The sequence below is a fragment of the Palaemon carinicauda genome, chromosome 16 (assembly GCF_036898095.1).
Source record: "Palaemon carinicauda isolate YSFRI2023 chromosome 16, ASM3689809v2, whole genome shotgun sequence".
NCBI classification, from domain to species: domain Eukaryota; kingdom Metazoa; phylum Arthropoda; class Malacostraca; order Decapoda; family Palaemonidae; genus Palaemon; species Palaemon carinicauda.
In genome coordinates this window covers 17,440,646-17,464,358 of record NC_090740.1, presented here as the reverse complement: position 1 = coordinate 17,464,358, position 23,713 = coordinate 17,440,646, and the positions used below count along the sequence as shown (strand labels likewise).

Below are 23,713 nucleotides of genomic sequence, written 5' to 3'. Positions count from 1 at the left end.
CACACCAATAGTTTACAATAGTTTCCCTGATTTTCTTAAAATTACATTTTCTTTAAATAAATCCTACGTGTTTACAAATCATCAGTTCCGTAACGAGAACATTTTTAATTTTGTTCTGAGTATTAATGTTAGAAAGTAGAAACTTAGAAATGTCACCATATGTATAAAGCTCAAACTGCTCTTGGATAAACGTACTAATGTTTTAATACTAATACGTTTGAGAGGAAATTAAATTTACCATGTACATTTGAATAGACTTAGTTTTTAATTAGATATATTAACCACGAAATAAGATTTAAAGAGTCCATTGTAGAAGAACCACACTAAGACGGAGAAAGAATTACAGCAGCAGTACGAAGAAGAAAAGAAAAAGATGATAGGAAAAGTGCTGTTTAAGAAAGAATGAATAGATAAAAGCAAGTAATATATTTATCAGATGTGGAAAAAAAGAGAAGAAAATAAAAGAATTAGAATAAAGAAGAAAATCGAGGAGGTGCCGATAGAAAGGCGAATCCCTCCGCCCAACAACTGAACTGAACTTTATGCAACTGAATGTTTACAACCTTCTTGATTCCAAATCGACATGAAATCCCAAAAGCAGCTGTCAGTCCTGTCACAATTATGTCAGGTAAATTTTACAACTTTTACCTTTGCCAACTTTTACGGGTAATATAATAACAAAATGTATAACCTATTGTTAAAATGGGTAATAATGAGTTTTCTGTAAAGTAAGTTTACGTATATAAAACCTGCTGTAGCCAAGCACAACGGCAGGCTACCTGTATTTTGCTGTACTTTTTTATGTCTAGTTCTCTGCTAAGATATTTATAGACGTTAAATTATAATGCTTAAAGACACAAATACAGAGAGAGAGAGAGAAGGAAGGAGAGACCGAGTAGTCCTACATCGTCATCATTATCATCATAATCATCATCCTACAAGGTTAAGACCAGCAGAATTAAAGACCCTAACTGGGGCCAACTGTATTCATACTGTTTCCAAAACTTTTATGTTATACTTTAGTTTCTCTCTAAATACTTGAGCCATGAATCACTTTTGTTTATATAATACATTAATTTCCAGCGAAACCAGAATCTGCTATAAGAAATGGACGAGTGCTTGATACTTTTGCCTTTCCTCCTATTAGGGAGATTACTTCGACCCGAGCTGGAATCGATCATTTTAATGTTTAACGAGAGGTCCTCTATTCACATTTTCTTCGAACGCGGTGACGTACAGACACACTGCAGCACTTTACCAAACCGTTGATCTTTCTCTTGTTAACATGGAATAGTAATGGAAACTTTGTGTTTGCTTGGGGAAGGCAGAAGCTGTAAAGGCTTTAAAGTGGGCTTTAGATCCAGGTAAAATTCTGAAAGACTCCCATCCAGCCCTCTTCTTATGAAAAACGATTTCGTAGCATATGTACTTTGTTTGGACAGACTTCTTGTAAAATTTCTAAAGTTGTGGTTGGAAACCCATAATTTAAAAGGGAAACGAACACAAGAATGCCACCTAACCTATCCCAGGAACTGTATCCTTACTTATCTACCAGGGCAGACTACTCTCCCTGTGGCACCCCTTAGACAGCTGCGTTTTTAGTTTACCGAAGTTTGTGGAAGGACGAGGAAATGACTCCTGAATTACGCTTATCAGGTATGACGATGTTTTAAAAGATGGATAAAGGCTGCTATTATGGGGGTGGATTTCATAAGTCCTAAAGGAGAACTTGAAGATATAAAGAAAATAAGGATAGATATAATATTTTTCAAGAAATTCATCTCAAATGTCATTTAGATATAAATTTTAGCTCACCCTAAGGCTAAGTCTCGACCCTATGTTCGCTTCGCAACCAGTTCACTCCTGTCAAGTTAACAATAGAGCATAATATTTCGTAAATCGTAAAACTAGCTTCATACATCGTATTTGAGACCAAAAGAAATTTTACACCTGTCCCAACAAACTACACTGACCCCACCATTTTTCTGTTAGTTTTTTAATTGTTTAATTATGTTTTGAAGTTATCATCTTCTGCAAAATTATCAGTTACTGATTAGTACCACCTAACATAACCCCCAGCAGTAATGGGAGAATCTCAGAAGGAAATCAGGGTTTTGTATGAGATAAAGTGAAAACTAACAAATTACAAAAAAACAATAACAGCAGAAATCAACAAAACAATAAGAAAAATAACTGCAGAAACCCACAAAACAATGAGAAAATTAACAGAAAAAATGTTTCATCATGCAAAAATATGAGGATGAAACAACACCTACAGTCTAACTGCCGCAGCTAACTTAAAGTTCCAAACCTAACCTAAAAGTTATATCCTTACATATTAGGGAGTCTTTAAACCCCTGCGACCCCCCATAGCTTACGCTGAGACTTAGTCTGTGATATCTTACACTAATAATCAGAGTCTGAGTACTCCAATTCAGGTGTAAAAACAATCGATGGTTTGGGTTCAGAATGGCACTTCACCAGAAAACTACCCTTATAACTGGTCACAGAGAAAATGCACAGGACATGCTTCTTAGTTTGGTCTTTATAGCTTAATTGGAACACTGCCGGTAATGTCAATCTATACGTAACATGCACGGCTTGTAATACTAAAGGAAGAACTCTGTGATTATGTAGATATTTCTGTTTCTTCATTATTAGTTAGAAATATTCAAATGGCTTTGTTTGGGGTATACAGTACTGTATTCACATCTATCACAAAGGGTATTATTATTATTATTATTACTTGCTAAGCTACAACCCTAGTTGGAAAAGCAGGATGCTATAGGCCCAGAGGCCCCAACAGGGAAAGTAGCTCAGTGAGGAAAGGAAACAAGGAAAATAAAATATTTCAGGAAGAGTAACAACATTGAAATAAATATTTCCTGTATAAACTATAAAAACTTTAACAAAACAATAGGAAAAGAAATAAGATGGAAGAGTGTGCTTGAGTGTACCCTCAAGCAAGAGAACTCTAAACCAAGGCAGTGGAAGACCATGGTACAGAGGTTATGGCACTACCCAAGACTAGAGAACAATGGTTTGATTTTGGAGTGTCCTTCTCCTAGAAGAGCTGCTTACCATAGCTAAAGAGTGTCTTCTACCCTTACCAAGAGAAAAGTGGCCACTTAACAATTACAGTGCAGTAACCCCTTGAGTGAAGAAGAATTATTTGGTAATCTGTGTTGTCAGGTGTATGAGGACAGAGGAGAATATGTAAAGAATAGGCCAGACTATTCAGTGTGTATGTAGGCAAAAGGGAAAATGAACCGTAACCAGAGAGAAGGATCCAATGTAGTACTGTCTGGCCAGTCAAAAGACCCCATAACTCTCTAGCGGTAGTATCTCAATGGGTGGCTGGTGCCTTGGCCAACCTACTACCTAGTCATGACTGAACTGAAGGTTTTTTATTTGAAAATCAACCACTGAAGCATATTGTTTAATGAATCTCAAGAGAAACCAATCAAAAGGAGGGATTAAAATATATCTGGAATCTGATTAGCGAATTTGAAGTAAGGAAGTGAAAAAAAACATTAGGAATTACCGCGCCTGCATAAACAGTGTACGGACAAACTAATCATCAAGCGAAGAGCCTGCCAAAATCTAATAGCCAATGGTAATGAATTCAGAGAAGGTACTACATTTCCATGAAAGCACAGAGGTCGGTGGGTAGAGCTACTGCACATTTAGGTGAAAATTGTCACAGAGCAGCATTGGGGAGGAATTCATTTGGCTGGGAACAAGCATACGAATGTAACGAGAGCTACTATTTGTGATGTGAACTTCAATAATCAACTTAGAAAAATTCCATACTTACTGTAGGTTGATTATTTTTTTTCTATCTTATTATGCATTTGCACAGATACTGCATCTAAAAAAAAAATGTTCACGTGTTTTACCCAAGAAAAATATGATTGTTCCTACACTAAATACAAACCCTTTCACTATTTATAGGGATTATACTTTGTTCAGTAACTGGAATACAAACCACGCTATTTAATAGGGGTATTACTTTCGGTGTAGCTGAAATGACGAGCATTCATTTTTAAAACAAGGGTTTACTACCCACACCGCTAGTTAGCGGGGGTAGGGGAGGGTAGCTTGCTAACCCCCCTCACACACCTGTGCTGGAGCTCACTTTGCTCTCGGCTCGGATGGCGGTCGCACATGTCCACTCTCATCCTCGCCGTCATATTGGCAGCCATTTAATTGCTTTTGTTCTTTCTTTTTTCTAGTTTCTGTGTATGTGAAGTTGGTCTCTGCGATCATGCGCACCTGCCTTGGTTTTCCCAACCGCCCGTGTGGAACGTTCATGTCGGCGGTCGAGACTGATACTCACGCCCTTTGTCCTTCTTGTAGGGGCCAACGGTGTGATAGTGTCAACAAGTGTAGTGAGTGTAGGGAGTGGTATGCTTCCCAGTGGGAAAGGTTTTCGTGACGACGGAAGAAGAAGTCCAAACAGAATATTTCTCCTTCGAAGGTTGCTTCGAAAGGAGAAAAACCCAAGGCCTCTTCTTCCGTTGCCCAAACCTCCTCCGAAGCTCCCACTCAGTCGGTCTCTTTCGAGAGACCGTTGAGTGGTAGCGTAGACCGATTTATTGTTAACCAACCTCGGGTCTCGAGAGATGACGTTGCTTCCCCTAGCGAAGCAGCTCCACCTCTTTCCCCGGGGGAGGACATGTCACTAACCTCTGTTTCAGCTTTGGTCTTCCTTGGGGCTTACAGGTTCGCCCTCCAAGGAGGTTTGGCTAAACAACATCCGATTGGGTGCTGCTGTCAAGCAATCGTCGTCACCGTCAGAAGTTGATCCTCTGTCTCTTGTCGACTTTGTGGTGTCAGAGGTATCCAATGCGATTTCACCCATCTCCTCTTCCACTCCAGACTCTACGGTAGCTGATGGCTTAGTTTCTCCCGTTCCTGATCAACCTACGAGGGGGAAACTTAAGTCCATCGTCAGTCTCCTACTAGTGTTTCTCTCCCTCGGGGGAGTTCACTTACAGAGACTGAAGGTCAGCTTGCTGATCCAACCACCCCCAGAGGACGCATCCGTTGGAAGGCTCGCCTTCCTCTTCGCCATAGAGGCCTTCCATCACCTGCGGTGAGGAGGTGCTTCTTTGGTTCAACGTCTTCTATGCAGTCCCCCGCAGAGGAGCCTCTAGACCGATCATCCGTCACTGCACCTGCATTGGTCCTGGACCTCTCTGCAGATCGTTCGCGATCTCCTTCAGTGGAAGGTCGTCCTTTTAAAGGACACGTCGACCTTCCACCTGACAGAATTGCCGACCTGCCGTCACCGTTCCTGCATGGGCCTAACAAGGCTCCAACTAAACATGCTATTGTGTGCCAACAACCTAAGCGCCCACAAAACCTGACAAGCGCTCATCAGTAGCTCGTCAGGCCCCATCACTACAGCGCGCTGATCGTCCTTTTTAACCTAACACAGGACATCAAGAGCATACGCGCCAACATGCGCATACACTCCAACAAGAGCATAGCTCCACCACGCGCCATGCGCGCCCTCATGCACACATGCGCCAACGATCTCCTGCGCGCCAGGACTCGCCTGTGCCCACGCGCCCTGCGCTTACGCGCCAACAATCTCCTATGCACTAACACTCACCTGCGCGCCAACGTTCTCCTGCGCGCCATCGTTCTCCTGCGCGCCATCGTTCTCCTGCGCGCCATCGTTCTCCTGCGCAACAGCTCTCCTGCGCGCCATCGCTCTCCTACATCACCTGCACGTGCGCATACGCGCCCTACAATATCCTCTCCTGCACACCATGCTGCGCACCATCCCACGCACCAACTTTCTCCTGATAGCAGGCCTACAGACAAGTCAGCCATGCTGCCTTCACCCACGCGCCATCCCCTACCAACGCGCCAGCACTCATCTACGCGCCAGCCTTCTGCGCGCATCCACAAGGATATATACAGTGATACCTCGGTAGTCGAACGACTCTATACTCGAACAATTCGGAGTTCGACCAAAATTTTCGAGAAATTTTTGCTGCGGTGCTCGACCAAAAATTCGGTACTCGACCAGCCGAACACGTGACGACCGCATGGGCTTTGTGATGATCGCGCCATCTCGGCCACTCTCGCTTGTTCGGGAAGCATCAGTTCTCTCGAGAGCGTCACTCAGACAACGCGCGATCAGCATTCGTTGTGATTTAGTGATTTTCAGTGCTTTTAATTGCTTTTTTAGCTTTCATAATGAGTCCCAAGAAAGTAATGAGTGTTAAGGGGAAGGAGAAGAGGAAAACAGTGCGAACAACGATCGAGTTGAAGAAGGAAATTATAGCGAAATATGAGAATGGTGTACGAGTGTCCGATTTAGCGGTAGAATACGGAATGGCGAAGTCGACCATTTCTACGTTTTTAAAGCATAAAGAAATGATTAAGAAGGCGAATGTTGCAACGGGAGTTACGGCGGTAACTAAGCAAAGGCCACAAGTGATTGAGGAGATGGAAAAGTTGCTTTTAATATTTATTAAAGAAAAACAGTTGGCCGGGGAAAGTGTTAGTGAAGCGTTCATTTGTGAAAAAGCGTTGCATATCTATGAAGAATTAGTGAAGAAAAGTCCGAGTACCAGTGAAAGTGATTCATTTACATTTAAAGCGAGCAGGGGTTGGTTTGAAAAGTTTCGTAATAGAACAGGTATTCATCGTGTTACTAGGCATGGGGAGGCAGCTAGTTCGGATCAAATTGCAGCCGATAAATACGTGGGGGAATTCGATCGGTACATAAATGAACAAAATTTGATCGCACAACAAGTCTTTAATTGTGATGAGACTGGGTTATTTTGGAAGAAAATGCCAGCCAATACGTACATTACCAAGGACGAGACGAAGATGCCAGGTCACAAGCCAATGAAAGATAGGCTAACATTGTTGCTGTGTGCAAATGCAAGTGGCGATTGCAAGATCAAACCCTTGTTAGTGTACCACTCGGACAACCCCCGGGTGTTCAAACGAAATAATATTTGTAAAAGTGCACTACCAGTTATGTGGCGCTCGAACACTAAATCTTGGGTCACAAGACAATTCTTTACTGAGTGGATAAACGAAGTGTTTGCCCCCCAGGTTAAGGCTTACCTCATTGAAAAGAGCTTGCCAATGAAATGTCTTCTGGTTATGGACAATGCTCCTGCACATCCTCCAGGTCTCGAGGATGACTTGAAAGAAGAATACAGCTTTATCAAAATCAAATTCTTGCCCCCCAATACTACTCCCATACTCCAGCCCATGGACCAACAGGTCATTTCAAACTTCAAAAAACTCTATACCAAGGCCCTTTTCAGAAAGTGTTTTGAAGTGACCAGTGACACGAAGTTGACCCTAAAGGAATTCTGGAAGGAACACTTCAGCATCCTCAACTCTGTTAACATGATTGACCAAGCTTGGCGAGGTGTGACCTATAGGACATTGAACTCTGCCTGGCGTAAGCTGTGGCCATCATGTGTCACAGAGAGGGAGTTTGAAGGTTTCCAACCAGAGGCGGGTCCAAGCACTGCTACCCCTGTAATTTCTGATGACACTGATGTCGTTGAGGAAATTGTTGTCATGGGCAGGAGTTTGGGGCTTGAGGTCGACAAGGATGATATTGATGAGCTTGTAGAAAGCCATTCTACCGAGTTGACTGTGGAGGAATTGTTGCACCTGCAACAACAACAGCAGCAGGATCTGATTGTGGAGCAGGAATCTTCAGAAGAGGATGAGGTAAGGGAGGATGTTCCAAGTTCTCTCATCAATGAAATTTGTTCCAAGTGGGCAGATGTGCAGGCTTTTGCTGAAAAATACCACCCAGAAATTGCAGTAGCAAACCGGGCAGTGCATATGTTTAATGATAGTGTCATGTATCATTTTCGAAGAATACTGCAGAGGAGGAAGAAACAATTAACAATAGACCAGTTTTTCACAAAAGAAAAGAAAGCTGCTACATCAAAGCCTGTTTCTCCTCCAAAGAAGAGACAAAGAAGAGAAGAAACCCCTGAAATAGATCTGCCCACCCTTTCATTGGAGAGAGAAACAACTCCTGAAGGAGAACTACCCCGCCACATCATGGAAGGGGACTCTCCTTCCAAGCAGTAACCTCCCCCTTCCATCCTCTCCACATCCATCCCTGTATGCCATCGAACCGCTGCTCAAAGGTATGTTCACTACAGTACAGAAAATGGTTTAAAATTGTTTTATTTTAGTACAGTAAATGGTTTAAAATTGTTTTATAGGATTTTCTGACCAATTTCATACACATTTAGATAATTATTGTTGTTTAGGTACACGTTTTATTAATATTTTGGGCCTGTTCGAGTGCTTGGGAACGGAATAGAATATATACCATTATTTCTTATGGGGAAAAAAAATTCGGTACTCGAACAAATCGGAGGTCGAACACGGATCTCGAACGGATTATGGTCGAGTACCGAGGTATCACTGTACTCACGCTCGCCAACCCTCTCCTAGGGATGCACGCCAACATTCTCCCGCGCGCCCAGCATGCACACGATGGGACATTCTCCTGCTCGTGCGCGCCTTACAGTCATTACAAATGCGCGCGCACATCATGATTCTCCTGTGCGCGCCACCAGTTTCCCGTACGCGAGCCCCGATATTCTCCCTCGCGTGAGTGTCAATATCCTCCCGCGCGCGAGCCTACTCATCACAAGGAACGACGTCTGGCACGGTCGCCATCGCCTCATTCCCCTCCCTGCAAGAGCATACCACCGCGCATTGTGGGAGAAGGGAAACTTCCAGAGGGGTTCAGGATCCCAAAGCTACCACAGGCGAACCCACCTATTCCAGTGACTCCTTCCAGGGATCCTTCAGTCCCTTTCCCTTCAAGGGGTATGTCTGACAGTGCATCTATCAGCCAACAGCCCTGGTTCGGTGCCCTGATCAGAGCCGTAACTCAGGCTTTCAAGCCTGTCCTCTCTGAATTGGGACACGGAACCATGGCTTCCTCTACCCCACTGAAGAGAAAAAGAGGAGTTCTAGATGCGGTCACTTCCCCGAGGGCGAAGCTTACTCCACGCAGACCTTTGAGGCAAATTCCTTCTATTCCTCAGACTGCCTCTCCTTCCCTTCCAGACGAAGATTTCCCGTCTCCAAGGGAATCATGCGAGGAGAGACTTTCCCCATCGCACCAGTGGAGGAAACCTCTCTTTGCGCCGAGAGTTCCACACAGTCAGGGATCGGAAGGAACATGCCACCCTCTTCAATGTTGGAGTCTTACATCCTTCCCAGGAAGGAATCCAAAGACTCCAAAACATTGCCCAAGTCCTCCACTAGGGCTAGGAGGGAGCCAGCTAGCCATTCAGGGAATGTCCGCGATTCTCCCCAAGAAGAGCCTTCGGGGATAGAAGGAGACTTCACTGCAAGTCCTACAACAGGAGGAGACCAGGAAGAGTCAGAACACGCGTTTTGGCAAGTTCTGACTCTAATGAGGGCTCTCAACGGGTTTTCCGACCCAGAGATTCCTCCTCGAGAGGGCAAAGACACGGTCTTAGACCGCGTCTTTGGTACTCAAAAGCCCTCTAAGACCAGTGCAGCCCTGCCCTGGTCTCCAGGGGTAAAGAGTACCAGGGACAAGATCTCCCAGCAGCTCTCCGAGATGTCCTCCTCCAACCGTTCCGGTACCACCAACAAGCTCCTCCCACCTCCTCGCGTACAGCAGAGGAGGTACTTCGAGATCCTAGAGGAGCCTTGTCTAGCTCTTCCACTTCACCACTCGCTGGAAGAGCTAACCAGGGAAATCCCTCTTGAGAGACTCTCCAACTGGCAGGTCTCGTTCTCGGCAGCCGAGATCCTCAATCAAGAGAAGGTCGCGAAGTGTGCTATGCAAGCTACTTCGTGGCTCGATATCTGGTTGGGGACCTTAGATATCCTGATACATTCTGAGGATTTCTCCAAGGAACGTACCAGGAAAGCTATGGAAACCTTCCTTCTCTCAGGTACTCGCAAGATCGAGTTTCTGGCCCACCAAGTCTCGAACTTGTGGGCAAATACCATTCTGAAATGTTGGGATGCAGTAGCTGAGAGATTCCATCAGAAGGTCCCTAGCGCCGAGATCAATAGGCTCAGACATTCCTCCATAGCGGGGTCTGTTCTTTTTGAGCCTAAGGATGTGGAACATGCCACTGAGAGGTGGAAGAAGTCGCATCAAGACTCCCTCTTTCATAGGGCTTCAATATCCAAGCCCTATAAGCCTCCAGCACCACAGCAGTTCCGTCCAGCCAAGACTACTACGACGACAACAGCAGCAAAGACGATGGTGTCTAAGCCCTTTCCTATCAAAGAAAGGAAAGGCAAAAAGTCCTCCAGGAGAGGCAAAAATCCTAGAGAGAGCAGCCGAGGCCACAAAAGCTAGGATAGGCAGTCTCCCTGCATTTCTACCAGTGGAGTGATGCCTACAAAGTTGCTCAAACAGGTGGAAGCAACTCGGGGCCGATTCCTGGACAATCTCCATGATCAGTCTAGGATATCGCGTCCCATTCATAACATCTCTACCTCCCCTAACGACGAATCCAATGTCATTGAACTTCCTTGCCATGGGATCGGCAAGGGGACAAGCCCTTCAGGCAGAAGTCCATACCCTGTTGATGAAGGGCGCTCTCCAAGAGATCCTCCACATATCCCCAGGCTTCTTCAGTCGACTCTTTCTTGTAAAGAAGGCGTCTGGAGGCTGGAGACCAGTCATCGACCTCTCAGCTCTGAACAAGTTTATCAAACAAACTGTTCAGCATGGAGACGGCAGACACAGTCAGACTAGCAGTAAGACCGCAAGACTTCATGTGCACACTGGACCTAAAGGACACATACTTCCAGATCCCAGTACATCCGTCTTCTAGGAAGTACTTAAGATTCAGCCAGGACAACAGAAAATACCAGTTCAAGGTGCTGTGCTTCGGTCTTTCCACAGCACCACAAGTCTTCACCAGAGTGTTCACCTTAGTATTCTCTTGGGCACACAGGATTGGCATCCGTCTCCTCCGTTATCTGGACGACTGGTTAATCCTAGCAGACTCGGTGTCAACCCTTCTTCAACACTGAGACAAACATCTGAGACTTTGCCAAGATCTGGGGATCATGGTAAATCTCGAGAAGTCTTCCCTGCTTCCCACTCAAAGACTGGTATACTTAGGCATGATTATAGACACCACTCTCCACAAAGCCTTCCCATCAGATGACAGGATAGCAAGGCTGAGGAAGGTTGCAAGACCTTTTCTCAGACGAGAACTTCCAGCCTAATCATGGTTATGTCTCCTCGGTCACCTTTCATCGCTGGCCCGCCTAGTTCCCAATGGTCGCCTCAGGATGAGATCCCTTGAGTGATGACTCAAGTTCCGGTGGAATCAAGCTTACGACTCCCTGGACACCCAGATCCCATGGGACTTGCGAAACTGACAGACCTCCAGAGGTGGGTGGCAGACGAGAACCTACAAAAGGGAGTAGATCTTCTCGTCCTCCCCCCTAGAGATGAAGGCCGTCTTTCTAGCCCTTCAACAATTCCAACAGTACCTGGCAAGTCACTCTGTAGTGGTGATGAGCGACAACACTACAGTAGTGGCCTACATCAACAAAGAAGGAGGTACTTTTCGCAGCAACTATCCCATCTAGCAGTAGAGATACGTACTGAGATGGGCTGAAATCCACTCGATACCACTATCGGCACGCTTCTTTCCGGGCAAGAGGAATGGGCTCGCCGACAACCTGAGCAGAGCATCTCAGATATTGAGTACCGAGTGGTCTTTGGATCATCTAGTAGCCAACAAAGTCCTGACTTTGTGGGGTTCTCCGACTGTGGACCTCTTCGCAACGGCCCTGAACTTCAGACTCCCGCTATACTGTTCCCCAGTCCCAGACCCCAAGGCTCTCTTGCAAGATGCTTTCCAACAACGGTGGGACAACATCGACGTTTACGCCTTTCCCGCGTTCTGTCTGATGAGGAGGGTACTCAACAAGACCAGAACATCAGTCAGTCTTTCAATGACCCTCATAGCAGTCGTCGTCCTCGTAGAGCTCATGCCCTTCTTCTCCTCAGACGTGCTCTTTCGCCTTCGGCAAAGAGACATCTGTTTGGCTCGTCGTCATTTGCTGCAGTACGATCCCCTTCGGTGGATCCTCCATTGCCTAGAGCTCGTCAGTCTCGTTACGCTCCACCTGTTTCCCGACCTTCACCTGTGTCAACAGATTCCCCTCGTTCTCATTGTTAGCCAGCCTTGCGTCGTTCATCAGACCAACTCTCCTCTCCATCTGCTCGTCAACGAACTTCGGTTTGTGGTTCTCCAGCTGGTTCCAATCACCTGGTCGCTCCTCCCTTGCCGACTCGTCAGCATGCAGCTGTTTGCCGTTTGCCAACTGTTAGTCGTTCGTGAGCTTCTCCAGCGGTTCGCCGTTCATCTCCGGCTTGCCAATCTCCAACTCACCAATCGCCGACAGCTCGCTAGCCTGTCGCTCGCCAGCTCACCAGCAGCCTTCGACTGCTTACCAGATCACCAGCAGGCTTTGATTGCTTGCCAGCTCACCAGCAGCCTTCGACTAATCACCAGTCACCCTCCGCTTGTTCGCTGTTCGGGAACTTGTCTAGTGGTTCGCCGTTCATTTCTGGCTTGCCAATATCCAACTCACCGATCACCGACACTCGCCACTCGTCGACAGCCTGCCGCTCGCCAGCTCACCAGGAGCCTTCGACTGCTTGCCAGATCACCAGCAGCCTTTGATTGCTCGCCAGCTCACCAGTAGCCTTCGACTAATCGCCAGTCACCCTCTGCTCGTTGTTCGCCAATGACTCGTCGATCTCCAACGAGACTAAAAAGCAATCAACACCAGACTCTCAGTGCTCGCCATTTACCAGTTCACTGTTTGTCAATTCACCGTCGTCAACAATGTCGTTCGTGTGAAGAGAGGCTTACCAAGCCTTCTTCTTCATGAGCTTCCAGGCACTCTCCGTAGTGACGACAGTCTCCTCCTCGCCATTCTCCTTCGTCTTGTTCTCCTCCTTGTTAGTGCAGGACATTGAGTTCACCGGGGAAAGCAGAGAAAGGCAAGGCTTCTTCCACCCAGCAGGCGTTCAAGGTTCCGCGATAACCTCCTTCACAACCTTTACTATTCCCTTGTAAGGAGACTTCAGCATTGCAGCCCCCCTGCTAGGTTGTCTTCGACAGCGTGCAAGACTTCCTTGCAGAAACACTCTTTGTCTTTCCTCTTAGGGGATCTCTCCAATAGCGCTGCAATAGGTCAGGAGTCGTGGTTTGGAGCGCTTGTGAGGGCTGTTACAAAAGCCTTTGCGACAGAATCCTCCTAGAGAAGTCTTCCTTGCCCTCAGCTGACCCAAGGTGAAAATCCATGGTTCCTTTCCACAAAGAGACTTCAGTTTCTTCCTCTCCCCTGAAGAAGAAATGAGTTTCTGACGAGGTGGTCTGGTCCAGGGTCAAGCTGACTCCTGTTAGGACATCCAAGCGGAGGCTCAGTATCACCGTGCCTACTCCTCCTCGTCCAATTGCTCCCCATCCAGCAGCCCAGAAGGAAGTTCCACACAAGGAGGAATCCCTATCTGGCTCCTTTGGCCCCCTTTCCATCGAAGAGGTTCCTCGAGAGCTCAGAGCAGCCTCTAAACCCCTGGAAAACACTATTCTTCCTCCTACATCTGAGCTGCATAAGGGTGTCCCGCCAAAACTGTCCGAATTGGAGACCTTTTTCCCCTCCAAGGAAAGAGTCCAAGATCTCCAAGATGTTTCCGAAGTCCTCAACGAGGATTGCTAGACCCACAGAGGCAGTTATCACCTACTCATCACTTCAACGACAACCTTTACCCACTCCGAGATGATGTCTCGTGGGTGGAAGACAACGAGTTCACTGACAGTCTCAGACCATCGGAACCAGAACAGAAAGAGTCCCAGCACACTTTCTGGTAAGTTTTGGCCTGTATGAGGTCCCTCAATGGGTTGGCAGACCTGGTGATAGCTCCTCAGGAGGGCAAAGACATGGTCCTAGACCGTGTCTTCAGCGCTCAAAAGCCCCCCAAGTCCAGTGCAGCCCTGCCCTGGTCTCAGTGTCTGAAGAGTGCCTGACGAAAGGTGTTGACTCAGCTCACGGTCTCCTTTGGCTCCCTTCGCACAGGCTCATCCTCTATACTCCTCCCACCACCCGGTTTCCAGCAGAGGAATTACTATGAGGTCCTTGATGAGCCTCTCCTGGCCCATCCTCTACATCATTCTTTGAAGAAATTGACAAAGGGGATCTCTCTGGAGAGACTTTTCACATTGCAAGTGTCATTCTCTACTTCTGAGATCCTCAATCAGGCGAAGGTGGCAAAGTACGCCATACAGGCTACTTTGTGGCTAGGTCTCTGGTTAGGGTCCGTAGGAAACCTGGTGTGAACCGAGGATTTATCCAAGGAAAGCTCCAGGAAGGCAATACTTTTCTTCTGTTGGGGACTCATACCATCAAGTTCCTTGCCCTCGAAATAGTAAATTTGTAGGCAAACACCATCCTAAGACGGAGGGACTCGATAATTGAGAGGTTACATTGACAAGTCCCACAAAGTGAGATTGTGAAACTTCGGAACTCCTCTCTAGAGGGCTTCTCTCTGTTTGAGCCGGGAGACATTGAGCGAGCAGCGGAGAGATGGAGGAAGTCCCACCAGGACTCCCTCCTCCATAGGATCTTAACATCTTAGCCTTATAGACCATCTTCTTACCCACAAAACAAACAGCAGAAGCTGACGACAAGCAGGTTAACAGCGACAGACAAAGATGTCTAAGAAGCCCTTTCCTACCAAGGATAGGAAAGGCACCAAGTCCTCCTGTGGAGGGAAAAATTCTAGAGGGTGTGGCCAAGGCCGCAACCGCTAGGATGGGCGATCCCCTCACTTGTCCACCAGTGGGGTGATGCCTGGAAGCAGCTCTGGGATGAACCTTCGACAATCTCCATGATTCGTTCAGGGTATCTCGTCGTGTTCGTATTCAATCTCTCCCTTCACTGACCAAGACTCCAGTTCCAGAGAGCTCCTGTGCAAAGGGATCTGCAAAGGAGCTGGCCCTTCAGGCCAAAGTCCAGACCATGTTGGAGAAGGGTGCTCTCCAAGAGGTCCTCAATGACTCCCCAGGCTTCTTCAGTTAACTTTTGTGAAAAATGCGTCTGGAGGCTGGAGACTAGTCATCGACCTCTCAGCTCTGAACAAGTTTGTCAAGCAAACTCCGTTCTGCATGAAGACGGCAAACACAGTCAGACAAGCAGTAAGACCACAGGACTTCATGTGCACTCTGGATCTAAAGGATGCATACTTCCAGATCTCAATCCATCCATCTTCAAGGAATTATCTGAGAATCACTCCTAAGACAATAAGAAATACCAGTTCAGGGTGCTGTGCTTCGGTCTTTCCACAGCACCTCAGGTCTTCATGAGTGTTCGCCTTAGTCTCATCTTGGGCTCACAGAATTGGCATCTATGTCCTACGTTATCTAGACAACTGGCTGATTCTAGCGGACTCGGTGGCGACCCTTCTTCAGCACCAAGACAAACTTCTTGGGCTTTTCCAAGATCTGGGGATCATGGTAAACCTAAAGAAGACATCACTGCTTCCCTCTCAATGACTGGTGTACCTAGGAATGATAATAGACACCAACCTTCACAAAGCCTCCCCCTCAGACAACAGGGTAGTCAGGCTGAGGTAGGTTGCAAGACAGTTCCTCGGACGAGAACTCCCAGTCCAGACGTGGTTATGTCTCCTCAGACACCTATCATCCCTGTCCCGTCTAGTTCCCAATGGCCACCTCAGGATACGATCTCTCCAAAGGCAACTAAAGTCCACCTGGAATTAGGCCTTCGATTCCCTGGACACTCTGATTCCCATGGGATCAGAGGATCAGACGGACCTCGAGTGGTGGGTGGCAGACAAAAATCTGCTAAAGGGCGTCCACCCTCTCTTTCCCCCCCCTGGATTTGATGCTCTTCTCAGATACATCAAAAGAAGGGTGGGGGCTCCTCATGGTGCACCACACAACCTCAGGCCTATAGTCAGAGTTCAAAAAGTACCAACACATAATTCTCTTTTGAGGTGAAGGCTGTCTTCCTGGCCCTTCAATAGTTCCAACTGTTCATGGCGGGCCACTCAGTACAGTAGTGGTAATGAGGAGCTTCCAAGAGAGTTCCCTCCACAATACGATCTATTTGGACAACCACATACCAACATCTTCCATAAAACTTTAGCTTTGTTACGACTTCACACCTGGAGAGCATCCAGCACCTCCTCACTTAGAGAATTTTTGCAACAAGTTGTGAATAGGATGGCTGGACATCTGTGAAGATCTTCAGCTTCAGTCTACCAGGCAAAGGGGAATGTCTTTTGTAGTTGTTCTCATGGAAGGGGCTTCTCTCCCCTTGATGCCACTATCCCAGCATTAGTGGAGTTCCTCGTGCATCTGTGGGAGGAAATGCTATTGCTCAGCCTTGAGTCTCGCCTTGAAGCTGAAAGGAGTAGTTATTTCCTCTTCGATAGAACTTTCTCTCCTCATACGGAGTTAAGAACTCAGCTGTCCCCAGTCGGAAGTGAAACCTCCTCCATGGAACGTGGTTCGGGTTCCCCTACGAACCATCATGCCAGGCAACAGATCACTACTTTACGTTGAAGACGGTGTTCCTACTCACCTTGGCTTCGGCCAAAAAAGTTAGCGAACTTCATAGTCTCTCGTATGACGCCGCCCATTCAAGGGGATGGGAAGAGGTAAGCTTCAGCTTCATCCCCGAGTTTGTAGCAAAGACTCAAAATCTTGGGGTAGCGGATCCTAGATTTTATTCCTTCCAGATAACGAGTCTCCATTCTGTAACCGGCGACCCAGATCATCTGCTACTTTGTCCAATAAGAAGTTTGAGGTACTGTCCCAAAAGAACAGCAGCAGCTTGACCCTGTGTGTCTGCACTTTTAATCAGCATGGGGACAGTCAAGTGGAGGATCATGAAAAGCACCATCTCTGCTTGGATTTGCAAGGTCAGTAAGGTCATTGACCTCGCACTAAATCCAGATCTTCCTCTGACACGTCAACCCAGAGCACACGAGTCAGGGGCATTTCTACGTCCCTGGCCTTCAAAAGCAACAACTCTGTGATGCAGGTTCTACAAGCGGGCCTGTGGAAGCGTCGCACTCTACCTGCAAGATGTAACCCACAGGCTGCTCGATATGTTTTCTATCGGTCTTGTGGTGGCTGCACAACAGCTGGTTTAATACCTCAAGCACCTTTATGGACAAGTAGGAGGAGGGTGAGAGCATTGGTTACCCGGTTTTAGTCTGGGTGAATGAATAAGAATGACTGGCTCTATTTTCTTCATCCTCCCCTCTCTTGGGAAAATCAGCCTCCAGGATTCTCTTGAATAGCTGGCTTCAACCAACTGCAGGTAAACCATTGTTCCCCTGTGTAACCAGGTATTGTGTCAATACAGTACTGTTACGTCCCCATACCCTGGAAAGGTGGTATTGGGAATGTCTTGGTGACCTCGGACAATTCCTATGACTCGGAAGAACTCTTACTTTGACAGTCACATTGCAAGTGTCACAAATACATAGCTTGTGTAGGCCACAGACCATAAGTAGCAAGGTTTTAGCGAGGTATAGGGTTTCCACCTACTATGTGCTAACACACATAGAAGGGAATCCCTGGGTCAAAGCCAAAAAGCCATATTGGCAGGGACTTCCACCCTCCTAATGGGTGAGTCAACCCCTATAGATAGCGTTGGTTTGCATTTCAGTTATGGAACAAATGAAATTTTTTTTTTTAAGTAATGTGTATTTTTCCTAAGGAAACAAACCTGTAGCTTCTTATATAGATTGGCCTGCCAGTGCCAGTCCCCCTTGAAGTCCTACCTCCAAGCAAAGTGAGTTACAGTCACATGTGTGAGAGTGAGAGGGATAGCCACTACCCCCCACTCCCCTGCTAACCAGCGGGTAGGTGGTTAACCCTTGCTAAAATTCTAATGCCTTGTATTTCAGCTTCGTCGAAAGTAATACCCCTATAAATAGCTACAGGTTTGTATCATTAGGAAAAATACAAATTACTTCCAAATTTGACATATTTCTTAGTTATTTTGTAAAAACAATGCACAAACTACAGTACTGTAGTGGTAAGAAAGTACATCATGAAATTTTGGTAATTGTGTAAGAAAAACTGAGGAATAAAGATTTCAATTTGCAAATTTAAATAATAACTATTGTATTTCAGAGGCTAAAACACATTGAACCTACAGAAGGAGTACTTCATGGATTATGTAGCACAGATGGAACCATAGTAGCTGTTGGCATATCTGCAAAATCTCCTTCCACCAAACATGACGTGGCTCTTCTTTTACCACCACCTATTATGGCCATAGGAAAATTTTTAGTTTGCAAGGGAGACTTTAAACATCCTGAGTTAGAGGTATGTATATGGTATAAGAATAAGTGGTATATATCTGTGTAATATATATGCAACCAATAAGGGTAAAGGGTAGTTACTGTATTTAGTTCATTGGTTATAAGATAATGAACCTGTGATTTTTTGTTCTTACAAGAATACAAACCTTTGTCCTTTTTTAATAGCGGAATTTATTCTTACACTACAGTAATACAAATTCTCATCCTTTAATAGTAGAAGAGTATTAATGAACATTACCTCAGGATAATTTATTTAGCCTAGAAAAGTTGGAAGATCCAGGCCTACATGACTGAGGACTATGAAGCTCAAAGTAGGAAATGTTGAATAGAGAAGTTTTGAATTAAAAGCTCCGGATAGAGACGACTGGCGAAATCTAACTGAGGCCCTTTGCGTCAATAGGCGTAGGAGGAGATGACGATGAATCTCCTAAAATTACCCAATTGTTAACCACATTGGCAACCCTGCTACCTCCTATTCTTTCCCCACGTTGATAATGCTACTTGTTAAATCAGCTCTCCACTCACCTTGAAAATTAGTAATTAAGCACTAGGGCTGTTAACAGCTCAACCACTTTGTTGAATTTCCAATTTTCTTTTAGCCCAGAAAGCCTTCATTCATCAGGAGTTTATTGGTTCTTGTGTAACATCAGTTAACTTATGTGTTTTTGTATGTGATATCTTGTATGGATTTTTATTGATATATAATTTTTTGTGCAATTTGTCTGAAAAATTTTCTGCATCATTGAACAATACTGCAATCACCCCTTCAAATCCGGTCTGGAGCTGCCCTTCCTGTGGACCGGATAATATGTATGGGGATAAATTGTGTGATATTTGTACCAATTGCAAAGGTAAGGTGTTTGTTTTGCTTCTCATGGTACCTATGTCGATTAGGGTTTGAACATTACCAAAATTATCATTACTGGAAGTGGTATATTTGATACTGGTTTTACTGGTTTATTGTTAACTATTATATATTAAATATAGATTAGAGTAAGAACGAATACATTTTATATTTTTCCTATGGTATTAATTTTGACGAGGAGGGCAAAGTGGAAAAACAAAATAATTTAAAATTGTTTTTATTGTGCACAGAAACATATTAAAACAATTTTGATTAATATCATGTACAGTATACCATAATTAAAAAATTATTAATTATTTTTAGGAGACAAGTATGACCTTAAAAACATTAAACATCTAACGTTTCCAGTGACAATCATGAACGAATTTTGAAAAAAAAAAGTACCCTGCTGAGGAAAAGGCTCTTTCAGATTCTACACTGGTTGCTCGTATGGTTAACAAACTTCGGTAGAGCCTTTCTAAATTACTTTGAATAAATTCACTTAAGTCAATTTGTCAAAAACTAATACCATCTCTGCATGCCATTTTTGCAATAACTTTCTCGGTAGATTTTTATGGCAAAAATCACATTAAAATTGGTTCTTTCTTATTAACAGAAACATCAGCTTCACTTTTGGAATTAATAGCATGTATTTTGCTTAAATGTACCTTCAACCCAGATGTTAATCCTCCAACACATTTCAAAACTTTGATATTTATAGTACTGTACTCAGTTTCTTCTTTGCTTTTCTTTGAAAAGTGCTGCAAACATTTGACTTACTTTGAGATAATTTGAAAGTGTTGATGTCAACTTGATAAGACAACTGCTAAAGAAATTGCAGTGAAGTTTGAGAAGAAAAGCATACACATTCATGACGATGCTTAAATATTAACAAGTATTTTAAAAATCAGGTAATTAAAAAATCTAAAAAAACTAAAATCTAATAAAATCATTTGTATGTTACGTACTTATTTTCAAATAGTTTCACTGTATTTGTAGAAATTTACTTTAGAAGACTCATAAATCTGTTACATTTAATGAAATTTCTCTTGAAAAATTAGAGAAAAAAATTAACAACTAAGAGCATAATGTAAATTAGTTACAAGTATTCCTATGTAGGTTTACAGCAGACTTAACATACATGAATGTATTTTAGTGTCATATAACTGATTTAACTAATAGCACAAACACATTTCACTAACACCTACTGACCAATTCTATTTGGAAATAAATAGAAATCACTCCGCAAAACATTCTGTCCATATTTACGTGCAAGAGCATAATCTCAATTTAACCATGACAAAAAATGTATAAAATGAAATAGATTGCATTTCCAATTTGCTTGCCTCGCTTTAATATACAGACATGAAATATGAGCAATATACAATTGTTCATAACAGAATATATACTTAATAATTGTCTGCATTTCAAGATTGTGCCTCGAACTTCCCATAAAAATGGTAATACACTAACAAACATTACTGTAGTTATTCATAACATTATATACCAACTTCAAGGTACAGTTGAACACATGAGTTCCTGGCACACCTTGCTCCGTGGAAGTAAAGCCAGTCTCATCATTAATGGGGGAGAGTTTCTGTGTGTAGCCCCGGCCATCTCAACCTACATTTATTTGTTTGGTTACTGGCCGCACAGTAAGGATATGACAGGTTGCATCTCCTCAGAGCAAATTGTGCCAAGAATTCCTCTGACTAATTTTATATATATTATCCTGTATATTACAAATTAACATTTAGGAAAATAAGAAATTATAACATTTAATAAAGATCCCTTCTAGATAATATAAACATGTGTATTACACTTGCAAATATATACACAATATCATTACTATAAAGGTATACAACCACTTTGTCCATATGCATTTACCACAAATATATACTGGTACTCATATATTTACTTTTACCTCGGATTCACATCATCAGACGTGACTAGTTCATTGCAGGACAAAGTCCTCAGACATGTCCTTCCACTCATGTCTATTTATGGTCTTTTCATATCAGTCTATAATGGCAAATTTTCTTAATTCGTCAACCTATCATCTTTTCCTTCTTTTGCAATCTCTAGGAACCCATTCTGTTATTATAAATGTTTATCTATTATTTGTCATTCTCTGTCCATGTAACCTTTATCTTGCATGTTGTTAGAATATCCTCAAGTTTAGTTTGCTCTTGTATCCATGTTGCTCTTTTTCTGTCTCTTAATTGTTATTTCCATCATTATTCTTTCCATTACTTTTTGAGTTGCAAGTAGCTTATGTTCTAAGACTTTAGTAAAGCTCTTTAAGTTTTTGATGCATAAGTTAATACTAGTAGGACCATCTGATTTAATATTGTAATCTCATTTTGCTTACCAAAAGCTCTCCATCACATGCTCATCCTTCTTTTAATTTTGGTCTCATGTCCATGGGGAAATACTGTCTGTCCTAAGTACTGTATGTATATTCATTAACAATCTCTAGATGTTCATCCATAACCCTTATTTTTTGTCTGAATTTACATTGAACTATTTGTTTTACTCATATTCATTTTCAGTGTTATATGTCTGCTTTCTCTTTTCAAATCTTCTTTTGCAATTCTTCCCATGATTCACTAAACACAATATGTCATCTCCAAATATTAAGGTGTTAAGATATTATCCATTAATATTAATTCCTACATTTTCAAAATCTAAATTCTAAAAACTACTACTGGCATGCTGTGAATAATTTAGGAGAACTGGGGCCTCCTGTTTAACTCCTTTCTCAATTTGAATATTCTCTCTATCTTTATATAGTTTTGGGATTGCTGTATTTCCCATATGGATATCTTCAAGTGTTTCAACATGAGATCCATTTATTGCTTGGATTGGAAGGGCTTTCAGTACTGTTAAAGTTGTGACAAAATAAAAAGCTTTCTCATAGTCTATAAATGCCATACATAGTGGCTTGCCATTCTCTTGATTTTTCCATTAGCTGGTTATAGTCAGTGGTTGAGTTTCTACTTCTAAAGCCTTCCTGCTGTCTTGGTTGATTAAAATTTAGTTGGTGCAAGAGATGCCAAGATCCTTAGCTCTTTGGCATTTCCAATAAAATGGTGCACGAGGTGCCAAGATCCTTTGCTCTTCAGCATTTCCAATAAGAATTGTGCTTGAGGTGTCCAGATCCTTTGCTCTTCAGCATTTCCAATAAGAATTGTGCTTGAGGTGTCCAGATCCTTTGCTCTTCAGCATTTCCAATAAGAATTGTGCTTGAGGTGTCAAGATCCTTTGCTCTTCAGCATTTCCAATAAAATTTGTGCATGAGGTGCCAAGATCCTTAGCTCTTCAGCATTTCTAATAACAATTGTGCATAGGGTGCCAAGATCCTTAGTTCTTCAGCATTTCTAATAACACTTGTGCATAGGGTGCCAAGATCCTTAGCTCTTCAGCATTTCCAATAAAAATGGTGCATGAGGTGCCAAGATCCTTAGGTCTTCAGCATTTCTAATAAAAATTGTGCATAGGGTGCCAAGATCCTTAGTTCTTCAGCATTTCTAATAACAATTGTGCATAGGGTGCCAAGATCCTTAGGTCTTCAGCATTTCTAATAACAATTGTGCATAGGGTGCCAAGATCCTTAGATCTTCAGCATTTCCAATAAAATTTGTGCATTAGGTGCCAAGATCCTTAGGTCTTCAGCATTTCTAATAACAATTGTGCATAGGGTGCCAAGATCCTTAGCTCTTCAGCATTTCTAATAACAATTGTGCATAGGGTGCCAAGATCCTTAGATCTTCAGCATTTCTAATAACAATTGTGCATAGGGTGCCAAGATCCTTAGCTCTTCAGCATTTCTAATAACAATTGTGCATAGGGTGCCAAGATCCTTAGCTCTTCAGCATTTCTAATAACAATTGTGCATAGGGTGCCAAGATCCTTAGGTCTACAGCATTTCTAATAACAATTGTGCATAGGGTGCCAAGATCCTTAGGTCTTCGGCATTTCCAATAACAATTGTGCATAGGGTGCCAAGATCCTTAGGTCTTCAGCATTTCTAATAACAATTGTGCATAGGGTGCCAAGATCCTTAGATCTTCAGCATTTCTAATAACAATTGTGCATAGGGTGCCAAGATCCTTAGCTCTTCAGCATTTCTAATAACATTTGTGCATAGGGTGCCAAGATCCTTAGATCTTAAGCATTTCTAATAACAATTGTGCATAGGGTGCCAAGATCCTTAGCTCTTCAGCATTTCTAATAACAATTGTGCATAGGGTGCCAAGATCCTTAGGTCTTCAGCATTTCCAATAAAATTCGTGCATGAGGTGCCAAGATCCTTAGGTCTTCAGCATTTCTAATAAAAATTGTGCATAGGGTGCCAAGATCCTTAGATCTTCAGCATTTCCAATAAAATTTGTGCATGAGGTGCCAAGATCCTTAGGTCTTCAGCATTACTAATAACAATTGTGCATAGGGTGCCAAGATCCTTA

At 43.6% G+C, this 23,713-nt stretch overlaps 1 protein-coding gene across 1 annotated transcript in view; it reads left to right on the top strand.

Moving 5' to 3' along the window:
* The first annotated feature begins 477 nt into the window (after positions 1 to 477).
* Ufsp2 (UFM1 specific peptidase 2) overlaps positions 478 to 23,713 on the top strand; it is a 40,972-nt gene continuing 17,736 nt past the window's right edge. The window contains exons 1-2 of the mRNA XM_068389624.1: positions 478 to 628; positions 18,213 to 18,407. Of these exons, the coding sequence (XP_068245725.1) occupies positions 584 to 628; positions 18,213 to 18,407 (240 nt within the window). The 5' untranslated portion in view covers positions 478 to 583. The remainder of the gene's footprint in view (positions 629 to 18,212; positions 18,408 to 23,713) is intronic.